General features: G+C 45.0%; 1 protein-coding gene across 1 annotated transcript in view; it reads left to right on the top strand.

The window, feature by feature from the left end:
- Nucleotides 1-13500, top strand: part of LOC126107615 (follistatin-related protein 5-like) — a 181397-nt gene that overhangs the window by 89046 nt on the left and 78851 nt on the right. The window contains exon 9 of the mRNA XM_049913341.1: nt 8211-8409. Within this exon, the coding sequence (XP_049769298.1) occupies nt 8211-8409 (199 nt within the window). The remainder of the gene's footprint in view (nt 1-8210; nt 8410-13500) is intronic.

Below are 13500 nucleotides of genomic sequence, written 5' to 3' on the forward strand. Positions count from 1 at the left end.
AGCTAACATTAATGCTTTACACCATTTGTATACAATTGTGCCGTCTGTTAATTTGGAAAATAAATTGACTGGAAAGTTATTTATTGTGCTGCGAGAAGTTGGAAGTGCTCTACCTCCAACGACCCTTCCTCGTGTACGTTATCTTGCAAAGGCAGTAAGGAATATTTACGTCATAGAAACATGAGGGAGAACATGGGCGTAAGACAACTACAGCTATGGTGTGAGCACTGCTTATGGCCAATAACTAGTCAAAATAACTTACTTTTTCTTCATTCCCGGTCTAAGTATAAAAATCATACTACTTTAGAGCAAACTATCCCTCCTGAAAAGTGTGCGACATTGCAGTTCATACCATCTGGAACCACTGGACAAATTCAGCCTCTGGATATTTGGTTATCCTGTGCCAGTAAAACGTATTATTACACTATCTGCATCTACACCTTAAGGGGCAGTTAGTTTTACCACAAGCTCCACGACAGACCTGTTTCACATTCGATTACATGCCACCACATTCCATCAGCTCTGATCGTCCTGTTACACCAAAATGATTCTATATGCGTTCTTTAAGAGTAGTTTCCTAGCTGACTGTCCCGTACGGTTTGTAACTTCCAAGGAGTTCGCCTTCGATCTTGGTGGTGCAAACCTTTGTCGTCACTGTGGTGCGCCATTTTTCATTTGGCGTTCATGGTGAAAGTTAATGGTTTATTTCGAACATTTTTTTAGTATCGACGATGCCCATTTTGTGAAGTGTAATATATACATCCCATACAAGATTGATATGTGCACCTCTTGGACACTCGTCTTCTTTAGCCCTCCAGAGGCATATGATGAGTTATATTTTTCTCGTCGTGACTGTTAACGCAATACTTCAAATGAGCGTTACTAAAGATTGAACCTGTGACGTCTCTCTCAAGGGGTACCTTGTGAGATACGGAACAGAGTCACAGATGGGCTATAAAACCAAAGAGTATATATTGGTCCCTTCTAGATGTATCCCGTGAATGTTTGCTTGAAAGTAATCCACGGAGTCGTTGTTCACCGAACTAGTAATGAAGTGTTGCTTCAAAAAGTGGGCATGACAAGTAGGTCACGACGCACATTTAATTATTTTTGAACCACTTCGGATGCGATTTCATCAATGAAACGTTGGGAACTTATTGTCCATGAGTACTATTAATAAATAAAAACTTAATTGAAAATTGGCACTTTTGGTGATTTTCAGAAACTTCCCCTCCTAAAGGTGACCTCAACTTCAGTTAGGCAAAAGAGTATAACTCTATTAGGACTATTTCAGTCACTACGCTTTCCCTGTTTCTGTGGAGTTAACATGCACAAATCCAAATAACTTTCAGTCAGGAGGATCAAAAATTTCCTCTTAATTCATAGAAAGTGGATTTACATTTTTCGCGCAAAGGAGAGAGATTTTATTCGCACAAAGAAGTTAATTTCTCCTTATACCTGTCTTATAAAATTTATTTTGATATTCAGTAGTGTGCGGAAAACTACCTTGTTACTGGCATAAATTAAAGAATGGCTGAAAGGAGAGCCAATATGGATGCTGTGGCCTGGGCACCATTTCCGAGGGTGTGCAGTTTTCTAACAGGTGAAAAATATCATGTTGGGCGACAAGGAAAGACAAGAGGAATGATGAAGTACAAGATGGGGAAAAGAGCCAAAACAAGAAGAGTACGTAAACAAAACTTCTATGAGACAACGGCCACCGAACAGTCCCGTGGCGCATGTGTGGTCTGTGTCATTCCGATTGGCCATCTTACTTTTTTTTGCTGTAGCAGTTCAAACCTACAGGGTGTTTCAAAAATGACCGGTATATTTCAAACGGCAATAAAAACTAAACGAGCAGCGATAGAAATACACCGTTTGTTGCAATATGCTTGGGACAACAGTACATTTTCAGGCGGACAAACTTTCGAAATTACAGTAGTTACAATTTTCAACAACAGATGGCGCTGCAAGTGATGTGAAAGATATAGAAGACAACGCAGTCTGTGGGTGCTCCATTCTGTACGTCGTCTTTCTGCTGTAAGCGTGTGCTGTTCACAACGTGCAAGTGTGCTGTGGACAACATGGTTTATTCCTTAGAACAGAGGATTTTTCTGGTGTTGAAATTCCACCGCCTAGAACACAGTGTTGTTGCAACAAGACGAAGTTTTCAACGGAGGTTTAATGTAACCAAAGGACCGAAAAGCGATACAATAAAGGATCTGTTTGAAAAATTTCAACGGACTGGGAACGTGACGGATGAACGTGCTGCAAAGGTAGGGCGACCGCGTACGGCAACCACAGAGGGCAACGCGCAGCTAGTGCAGCAGGTGATCCAACAGCGGCCTCGGGTTTCCGTTCGCCGTGTTGCAGCTGCGGTCCAAATGACGCCAACGTCCACGTATCGTCTCATGCGCCAGAGTTTACACCTCTATCCATACAAAATTCAAACGCGGCAACCCCTCAGCGCCGCTACCATTGCTGCACGAGAGACATTCGCTAACGATATAGTGCACGGGATTGATGACGGCGATATGCATGTGGGCAGCATTTGGTTTACTGACGAAGCTTACTTTTACCTGGACGGCTTCGTCAATAAACAGAACTGGCGCATATGGGGAACTGAAAAGCCCCATGTTGCAGTCCCATCGTCCCTGCATCCTCAAAAAGTACTGGTCTGGGCCGCCATATCTTCCAAAAGAATCATTGGCCCATTTTTCAGATCCGAAACGATTACTGCATCACGCTATCTGGACATTCTTCGCGAATTTGTGGCGGTACAAACTGCCTTAGACGACACTGCGAACACCTCGTGGTTTATGCAAGATGGTGCCCGGCCACATCGCACGGCCGACGTCTTTAATTTCCTGAATGAATATTTCGATGATCGTGTGATTGCTTTGGGCTATCCGAAACATACAGGAGGCGGCGTGGATTGGCCTCCCTATTCGCCAGACATGAACCCCTGTGACTTCTTTCTGTGGGGACACTTGAAAGACCAGGTGTACCGCCAGAATCCAGAAACAATTGAACAGCTGAAGCAGTACATCTCATCTGCATGTGAAGCCATTCCGCCAGACACGTTGTCAAAGGTTTCGGGTAATTTCATTCAGAGACTACGCCATATTATTGCTACGCATGGTGGATATGTGGAAAATATCGTACTATAGAGTTTCCCAGACCGCAGCGCCATGTGTTGTTGAAAATTGTAACTACTGTAATTTCGAAAGTTTGTCTGCCTGAAAATGTACTGTTGTCCCAAGCATATTGCAACAAACGGTGTATTTCTATCGCTGCTCGTTTAGTTTTTATTGCCGTTTCAAATATACCGGTCATTTTTGAAACACCCTGTATGTTACAAGCACTGTTATGGCAGACGATTTACATTGCCTACTAGAAACAATACAGGTTTTTCACATGTCCCCCAATACTGTAATATTGGGATTCCATTTATTTTAAAAGTATAGGGTAAAGACCTAATGGGAGGTGAATGGATGGTATTGGACAATGTGCAGGATCCGCTTGTCTGAAGACTATAATACATGGGTATGTCTACAGAGGGCTTTATCCAACACTGAATATTGCATCTACTGATGGTTTTGTTGTTTTCAGTCAGCGTTCATAATCCTGTTCTGCGTATGGGACTGAAAGAGGTGGTGCGATGATTAAGACCTTGGGTTGGCAATTGGTAGGACACCACATTCAGGCTTCCCGTATATTCCCTATACTGCTTAACGACAAAGGCCACGCAGATGCCTATGGAAAGAAAGCGGGCGATTTGCCCTATCTAACGTACTTCGCCTCCGATGACCTCATCATCACCAAGACAATAAACACTAACGATTCTTCTTTGTTTTCTTCACTGGAAAGCAGGATATGTGGATCTAGGGCTGTAAAAGTAGCGACTAAATTTTGTATTATATTTATTCGGTACTGTCAAGAAACACAAGTATTCGACACTTCATACTTTCTTTACTGAACGTCATTCAAATGGCTCTGAGTACTGTGCGACTTAACGTCTGAGGTCATAAGTCCCCTAGAACTTAGAACTACTTAAACCTAACTAACCTAAGAACATCACACACACCCATGCCCGAGGCAGGATTCGAACCTGCGACCGTAGCAGTCCTGCGGTTCCGGACTGCAGCGCCAGAACCGCACGGCAATATGCCGTTTGAGTGGGATCTTTTCCCGTATCGCTTTTTCTCTTCTGCTGTCTGATGAACACACACTTTGGCTCTACTGCTGAAGTTGCAAGAGTAGAACTGTGTCGCGTCAAAATTATTCTAAACCGAATCTCGGCGCTGCTACTTCTCGTAGGCCGTTGCCACACACACGGCAGTTCTCCCACCCGGCTGTCGTCCTCTGGGGCGACAAGGCGAGGGTGCGGTCGTTGGACAGCAGAAGGCCGCCGTCCCGTTCAACACCCCCGCCCCCCAACGTTGTGGGCTATCTAAAGGCGGCAATTTGTCGTACGGTGGAAACTGTAGCGTGTGTAAAAGGAATCGGAGGATTACGAATAGCAGACTCCACCCGAGTCGGACACGAAACGCATGCGAGGAAAGAAAACGTGGCCAGTGACTCAACTGTATTCGGTACTCCGTGTCACCAACAACTTGTTTTGATGATAATAAGAAATTGGAAAACTACGATAACTACCGAGTCAGCACGAACGTGTGGGATGCACAAAGGCCAGTAACGAAACGTTTCCGTTTCGCCGATTCCGCTGAAGGCAAAGGGTTGGAAGAATTTGAACACTGCCGACCTGACCCGAATCGGGCAGGAGCTCTGCGCGATGAGGAAAAAATGCGAGTAATTAAATCTCTGAGTTAGTAACGAAACGATACTTCCAGTCTTGTCACATATTTGTTACTCAGTGGATCAAAAAATAATATCTCCTGTGTCACAAAGATTTTAATAATGAATTTATAACTGCCGATTTAGTACAGGTCAAAACACTGAACTGTCCTCCACACAACAACGGCGTTAAACGTAGTCCTAATGCATTTGTACACACTTGTGCCATCGCTGAACCCAGACTTCACAATGAGTTTGCAAAAGTCACTGTTTCGCTTCTTGAACCATTTTTCTCCTAATGATTTTAAAGGTGCTGACTGTGAGCTCTAACGCGCCTGTATCTGCGAATCACCTCTTCAGCACGTCCTCGAGTGGCATCATTGACAGATGTAATCGAACGGTCGCCGCACGGTTTATCTGCAGCGTCATTTTTTCCGCTACCAAACTTCTTTACCGAACGCCTCACATTGCTGATGTCCATTATACCATCTCAATACATTTTCTTCATGGATGAGCCTAAAAGACCTTTAAAACTATGGATCAAGGAGCAAAACCCTGATTTTGTTGCTTGGGTTCGACGATGGTGCAAATGTATACAATGCATGTTCACAGTGTTGAACGGTTGTGTCGTTCGGAGGACAGTTCAGGGTATCATCTGCACCAATTTTGCTGTTATACTCTACAACACAATAAAACGACGCATCACGAAGGAATTTACGGAACGGAACGCAAATCCGTAGCTGTTATGTAGATGTAGAGACAAACAAATTACTACAATTTCAGAAAAAACTGGATGATTTATTGAAGAGCTTCACGAATAACGCGTTGCTCCACCTCTGGCCCTTATGCGAGCAGTAATTCGGCTTGACATAGATTGACAGAGTTGTTGCATGTCCTGCTAGGAGATATCACGTCAGATTATGTCCAATTGGCATGTTAGGTCGTCAAAATCTTGAGCTAGTTGGAAGGCCCTGCCCTTAATGCTCCTAACGTTCTCAATTGGGGATTGGCCCAACGACCTTCCTGGCCAAGTAAGGCTTGAAAAGTACCAAGGCCGGCAGTAGAATCTCACACCGAGTTCGGAGAGGCATTACCTTGCTCAAATGAAATTCCATGGTGACTTTCCATGAAGGGCAACAAAACGGTGAGTAGAATATCATGGACGTGCTGTTGTACTGTAAGGGTGCCGTGGATGACAACCACAGGGACTCTGTTAGGAAAAGAAACGGCACCCCAGACCGACACTCCTGGTTGTCTGGCCGCATTGTGGGAGACAGTAAGGTTGATATCCCACCGCCTTCTGGGCCATCTCTAGGCACGACTTCGCTTGTAATCGGGAATCAGTTCGAAGTGGGGCTCATCACTGCAGTCAATTCTACTCCAGTCCATGTGGTTCCAGGCCAAATAAGTTTCTGGGCACGCCCCGGACATCGACTGTATACTGACCTGATTGTCACCCGCCATAAGGCCGACTTCGAGGAGCGATGATCTGGGACGCCATTTCTTATCACAGCAGTTGCTCTTCGGATGTCATCCGCTACAGCATTACAACACGGCGTTACGACGACGATTTTCTACGCCCCGTTTTGTCGCCCTTCATGGGAAGCGATCCTGGCCCTACATTTCAGCAAGTTAATGACCTCCCGCACACGGCCACAGTTTCTACTGCTGCTCTTCGTTTTTGCCAAACCTTACGTCGGCCACTAAAGTCGCCGCATCTTTTTCCAACAGATAACGTTTGGAGCCCTACGGAAAGGGCCTTCCAACCATCTCGGAGGTCTGACGATCCAATGCGCCATTTCGACGGAATTCGGCACAATATCCCTCGGGAAGATATCGAACAACTCTATCAATCAATGTCGAGCCGAATAACTGCTTGCAAAGGTCCAGAGGTGGACCAACGCGTTACTGACTTGCTCAATTTGTGAAGCTCTTTCTCTTGAATAAATCTGCCAATTTTACTGAAATTGTAATCATTTGTTTGTTTGTAGATTTACTTCACTTCTACAAATGGTTCAAATGGCTCTGAGCACTATGGGACTTAACTGCGGAGGTCTTCAGTCCCCTAGAACTTAGAACTACTTAAACCTAACTAACCTAAGGACATCACACACATCCATGCCCGAGGCAGGATTCGAACCTGCAACCGTAGCGGTCGAACGGTTCCAGACTGAAGCGCCTAGAACCGTTCGGCCCCTCCAGCTGGCGTAAAATGACAGCTCGACCAATGGACTGCCCTTTTATTCCTTGTGTACGCGATACCACCGGGTTCTTTATATATGCTTATCGCTAAGCAATGACTTTTGTTACCTCGGTGTAAGGTAAGGAAATAATTTACACAAAATAAATTTGTAACACAAAAAATCAGATATCCATTTCATTTATAGTATCTGGAGCAATATAATATCCAGACTGTATGGTAATACCTCTATAAGGGCAAAGAAAAATACGTTATTCGCCTTTGTAGGTAACTGTTCACAAGCCCCATTGGTGTCTATATCCCTACCTAATTAAATTACTCTAATCATGATTCATTGAATACATACGTGTTTTATCATGACTGACTGTTGATGTCATGTTTGATTTCGTCTCTTGATAGATTTACAGAATTCTACATTTATTCAGTTATACACTTTTATGATAAATTTTGCCTTTACTTTAAAGTGACTTTATTTAATGCCCTCTTGCTACGAACAGGAAATAAAATTTTATCGGCTTAAAAACTGACGAATCAGGAAAGTCGACGACTCTGTTGCTTTATTCTTTTCTGTACACTGAACGACGGATTATGCTGGAAGAAAGCAATGAATGTTCCTATTTGCAGTTATAGACAGACTTGAGTGCTCATTATAAGAAAACAAATTAAGTGATTTTATTTTGCTGTGTGAAGAAGGCTTTGTTTAAAGTGAGAATATTTAAAGCGATAATCCAGACTTCCGTCTTAGAGTGTATGTTGAGTATTAAATCATTTATGGCACAGGTGCATTACTTTTTGATCCACCCTCGTATTTACGAAATACCTCAACCCTATGCGGATCATATGCTTTCCAGCCATCTCTTTTAGAGAAATATTCGTTTACGCCTCTCAGTATTCTGTACCCTGTTCCTGACGGGCATTTCATCCTTAAGCTTCGGCACTCTTCTTCGCCTTGGTTATAAAAATGAAAGTTGAGGCATTAAATTTTTTTAAGGAAAGCATAGTATTCATTTGGACGGTAGGACAAGAATATGTGTTTTTGCCTCGAACCGTGCCCCAGTAGTGAGCCATTACACTGTTTACCCAACCTCCTGAGCGTTTCTCCTTCTGGAGTCTTTCGTTCCCGTTTAACGGCCCTGGCAGACAAATATCCTCTTAGCGTCGTGCAGCGCCCGCTCGACAGGCGGCTGGCAGTGAGTGGGTGGGACGTCCGCAGGTGGAGTGGCTGAAGAACGACGAGCCGCTGCGCGCGCGCCAGTGGCCGCGCAAGTACGACCTGGTGGGCAACGGCACCGAGCTGCGCACGCGCCACATCGCCTACGCGGACACCGGCGCCTACATGTGCCAGGCGCGCAGCGTCGGCGGCCTCACCAGGGACATCTCCTCGCTCGTCGTCCAGGACGAGCCCACGCCCAGTGAGTAAGCTCGCGCGCGACCCGCCGCTGCGCACCGTGCGATTGCCATACTTCGTGACAGGCTCGAACTCGGGACCTCCGCCTTTAGTGGGAAGTTGCTCTACCGACTAAGCTATTCGTGCACGATTCATGGCCCGTCCTAACAGCTTTACTTCCGCCTGTACCGCATTTTCTACCTTCCGAACTTCACAACAGCTCTCCTGCGGAACTTACAGGACTAGAACTTCAAAATGGTTCAAAAGGCTCTGACAAGGGAACCTCCCCATCGCACCCCCCTCAGATTTAGTTATAAGTTGGCGCAGTGGATAGGCCTTGAAAAAGTGAACACAGATCAATCGAGAAAACAGGAAGAAGTTGTGTGGGACTATGAAAAAATAAGCAAAATATGCAAACTGAGTAGTCCATGCGCAAGATAGGCAACATCAAGGATAATGTGAGCTCAGGAACGCCGTGGTCCCGTGGTTAGCGTGAGCAGCTGCGAAATGGGAGGTCCTTGGTTCAAGTCCTCCCTCGAGTGAAAAGTTTAATTTTTTATTTTCAGACAATTATTATCAGTCCGTCCGTCTGTCCGATGCGAGATAACTGCGCCGTAGTATGGGGACGCTAAACAAACATCGAAACACACGACGTCAGTCGACTACAGCGCACGGAAGAGAGAGTATTCCTGCTAACGAGGGTCCCTGGCTGGCAGTTGACTGCTCACTACTTTGGACGAGAGTGCATTAAATACGTGAGATGTATACCGTGGGCAATATGAATCCAGCAAATATAGTCCGCGAAAATAAAGAAAGTAAACGGACAGATAATAATTGTCTGAAAATAAAAAATTAAAGTTTTTACTCGAGGGAGGACTTGAACCAAGGACCTTTCATTTCGCAGCTGCTCACGCTACCCAGGGGACCACGGCGCTCCTGAGTTCACAATCTCCGTGATGTTTCCTACGTTGTGCATGGACTACTCAGTTTGCATATTTTGCTTATTTTTTCATAGCACCACACAACTTCTTCCTGTTTTCTCGATTGATCTGTGTTCAGTTTTTCAAGGCCTATCCACTGGCCAATTTATAACTAAATCTGAGGGGGGTGCGATGGGGAGGTTCCCTTGTGACCACTATTGGACTTAACATCTATGGTCATCAGTCCCCTAGAACTTAGAACTACTTAAACCTAACTAACCTAAGGACAGCACACAACACCCAGTCATCACGAGGCAGAAAAAGTCCCTGACCCCGCCGGGAATCGAACCCGGGAACCCGGGCGCGGAAAGCGAGAACGCGGACTAGAACTCCTCGAAGAGACGGAATTGCGGAGGCATGCCCGCATCTCGTGGTCGTGCGGTAGCGTTCTCGCTTCCCTCGCCCGGGTTCCCGGGTTCGATTCCCGGCGGGGTCAGGGATTTTCTCTGCCTCGTGATGGCTGGGTGTTGTGTGCTGTCCTTAGGTTGGTTAGCTTTAAGTAGTTCTACGTTCTAGGGGACTTCTGACCACAGCAGTTGAGTCCCATAGTGCTTAGAGCCATTTGAACCATTTTTTTTTTTTGCTGAGGCATGATTTACCCACAGCCTTCGCATCGTCGCTTGGGCGGCCCACTCGGTTCAGCACATGTCCGCGAAAGGCAAAGCAGCCGAGTTCGAGTCTCGGTCCAGCAGACAGTTCTAATCTGCCCGGAAGTTCCAGTTTTTGAGGAATTTTAAACGTAACTCTCTTGATATTTCACATGGATGGCTGAGGATTTTACTCAACATAGCTACCCATCTCTTCTTCCAAATTCCAGTTTTTCAATAATCTGTCGCTTATACGAGTGGATGGAAAATTTCATTTGCGCCTCATAATGATGGGAGCGTAAGTTGCCCAAATGTGTGACACTCTTGATTTTATTTGAGTGGTGACTAAGTTCGTAGAGTTTTCCCACAAATTTAGTAACCTCAACACGTAACAGAGCGTATAGTCAGCAATAATATATTCTCCTTCACTACTACAAAAAATGTGTGTGAAATCTTATGGGACTTAAACTGCTGAGGTCATCAGTCCCTAAGCTTACACACTACTGAACCTAAATTATGCTAAGGACAAACACACACGCCCATGCCCGAGGGAGGACTCGAACCTCCGCCGGGATCAGCCGCACAGTCCATGACTGCAGCGCCTAAGACCGTTCTGCTAATCCCGCACGGCTCACTATTACAACAGCCTGCCAACCATGGAGTAATTTTTGGATTCCGCGAAAATAGAAAGCACGTGGTTTTGAGGCAAAGAACTTGTCGACGCATGATCGGAGCTTATTTTAATCTGGAGTGGAAGTTCCTTCAACGTTGTTCGATAGAGAGTGGGAAAAGGTGAAATCTCAGGGTGCAAGATTAGGTGAATAAGGTGGGTAAAGTGGGTATGGAATGACTTCTCAACCCAACTCCCGTACAGTGTATTTTGTCAGCCTTACAGAACACGGGTAGGCTTTATCATGGAGCAGCATTATGCCTCAGAGTCTTCCTGGTCGTTGTTCTTGGACTGCGCCTGGAACACGTCTCAGCTGCTGACAGTAAATATCAACGTTGATGGTTACACCTCGAGGAAACAATTCGTAGCACATCACACGGTCTCTGTTCCATGAGGTGCATAACATTATCTTTTGTGGATGCTGGCGGTCTTTGTACGGAGCTCTGGTGCTTTTTTTGCATTCAGCCATTCCTTTCTTTCCCTTATACCATTGCTCGTCACCATTAACAGTACAAGGTGTTGTTCACGAGCCAGTTGATGACGAGCAAGCAGAGATGCGCACATGGCCACTCGCTGGTATTTGTAATACTGGCTTAGAGCATGAGGTAGCAGTACACTGGCAATTTTTTAACCTTCCCCGTTGCATTTAAATCTCGCCCTATGATGGAATGATCACACTTCCTCACAATTACCAGTTCTCGAGCAGACTGACGTGGATCATTGTGGATTAATGCGTTCAAACGATCTTCATCAAATCTCGAAGAAGAGTCATCAATGTCAAAACGATCCTCCTTAAAACAACAAAACGATTTTCTTGCCATACTGTGTCAAATTGCGTTATCGCCACTCACGGCGCAAATGTTTCTGACTGTTTCCGTTGTGTCACCTCTCTGCTGAACGCAAATGGTCCGATTTCTCCACTTGGCACCCATTTTCTAACGCCCACAGCTCCACTCACTATCTCTAAATGACAAAATGAAATTATGTAAACTCAGTAGCAAAAATGAACTACAAATAAAAAAGACAATCGATAAATAAACCCATAGCAACCGGATACCAATATGCATAACAAAAACACTAAGAACTTCCCACCAATTTCCGTGATTTTCCTAAATCGATCCAGGCGTATGCCGGGATGGTTCCTTTGAAATGGTACGGCCGATTTCCTTCCCCGTCCTTCCATAATCCAATGAGACCGATGGCCTCAGTGTTTGGTCTCTTCCCCCAAACAACCCAACCCAACTTTCCACCAACCTAATGCACACAAAATTCATCCATAGTGGATGTCTCACATTGGGTTAGAACAACAGCCTAACTCGCAATAAAATTTTATCAGCGACCGGTTTCAACTTCATTTGGATGTCATGTTCAATTTTCAAGCAACCTGTCCCATGTGTCGTCCACGCAAAGGTCTTTGGAGATATCGACCTGTGCCTTAACCATGACTACAATCGGCGTCCCTATGTATATTTCTGTGATTTCTTAGCTCCGACCTTGGTCTCTATTTTGCCCCGACAACGGCGCGGCGTCACTTCGAGTCCTCACCAGACGACAGTGCTTAGCGGCTATACAGCTATATCTACATATCTTAGTTTTTTTATCATTTAATGCAATTATTTTCTGCTTGTGTGTCACATTAATCTAGCACTTACAAATAAAAAGGAAAATACTTGTGTTTTGTTCTTTTGCTTGTCGGCTGGAAACTATTGAGAACGACATCCTTGTAACTCGTTCCAATGTCTGTATGTGGCATTTAATCTTCTTTCAATCAGCAAGTTCACTAATTTTAACATAAAAAAGACTACTTGTCTGATGATCCGTGACTATTTACATATTTATATATTCGCACCTCGTTTACGATAACTTGTTTGGAAATTCCATATAACATGAATATCTCACATTTTGTGAAGAGTTTCCCATTGGACAGGGGTAACATAATCCGTTTTCGGCCCGAAATTTGCATACTGTTTAACCAGTCACTCTGCAGCCAGCAGTCCGCAGTTTACGATCGTGTTGCCGCGTTCACATCCGAGGAGCCGCCACCAGCAGTTAGATGGGTAAATGCTACATCGCTACATCATTATACTCTGCCCTGACAGCACACTCATGAAACTTCCTGTTACTCTGCTATCATTCTTACAGTGCTCATATTCTGATGAGGACTTCTACAGAGGAAAAGAGTGTATTTTCAATAGCGTCGTGACTAAATAAGAGGGAGTACTGTTTTGGTAGTGAGAGCTACGACGGAATAAAGAGGGCTCATACAATGATGGTCTACCAGTAGTCTGTTAGGCAACTAAAACTGTAAATCAATATGTGCAGAACTGTGTAACTGAATACTTCTGATGCGGGGCTTTTCCGAATAGACAAAAGTTCGCTTTAGTAAGCCCTCCACCTGTGCAGTACAGTGAAACTGCAAGTCCCGTGACATGTGGCTGAACTGTGCATCAATGTTTTAACGACCTGCATTCGAGAGACGTTCTTACCACGTTGCAGTTATGTAGGATCACGCACTTCATCCGTAGTGCCCCAGGCGTGAGATTTCGGCACACGGTCCACCTCCTACAAACTGTTGACTGTTGTAACAATTTGGTCCGCAGCTCGTGGTCGTGCGGTAGCGTTCTCGCTTCCCACGCCCGGGTTCCCGGGTTCGATTCCCGGCGGGGTCAGGGATTTTCTCTGGGTGTTGTGTGCTGTCCTTAGGTTAGTTAGGTTTACGTGGTTCTAAATTCTAGGGGACTGATGACCATTGTTGTTAAGTCCCATAGTGCTCAGAGCAATTTGAACCATTTTTTTTTGTAACAATTTGTAAGCAAAAAGTCGCGTACATCACGTATCAGGAAACATTTGGCACCAGATGCGGAAGACGAAGTAGCTGT

Source organism: Schistocerca cancellata, chromosome 1 (genome assembly GCF_023864275.1).
Source record: "Schistocerca cancellata isolate TAMUIC-IGC-003103 chromosome 1, iqSchCanc2.1, whole genome shotgun sequence".
Taxonomy (NCBI): domain Eukaryota; kingdom Metazoa; phylum Arthropoda; class Insecta; order Orthoptera; family Acrididae; genus Schistocerca; species Schistocerca cancellata.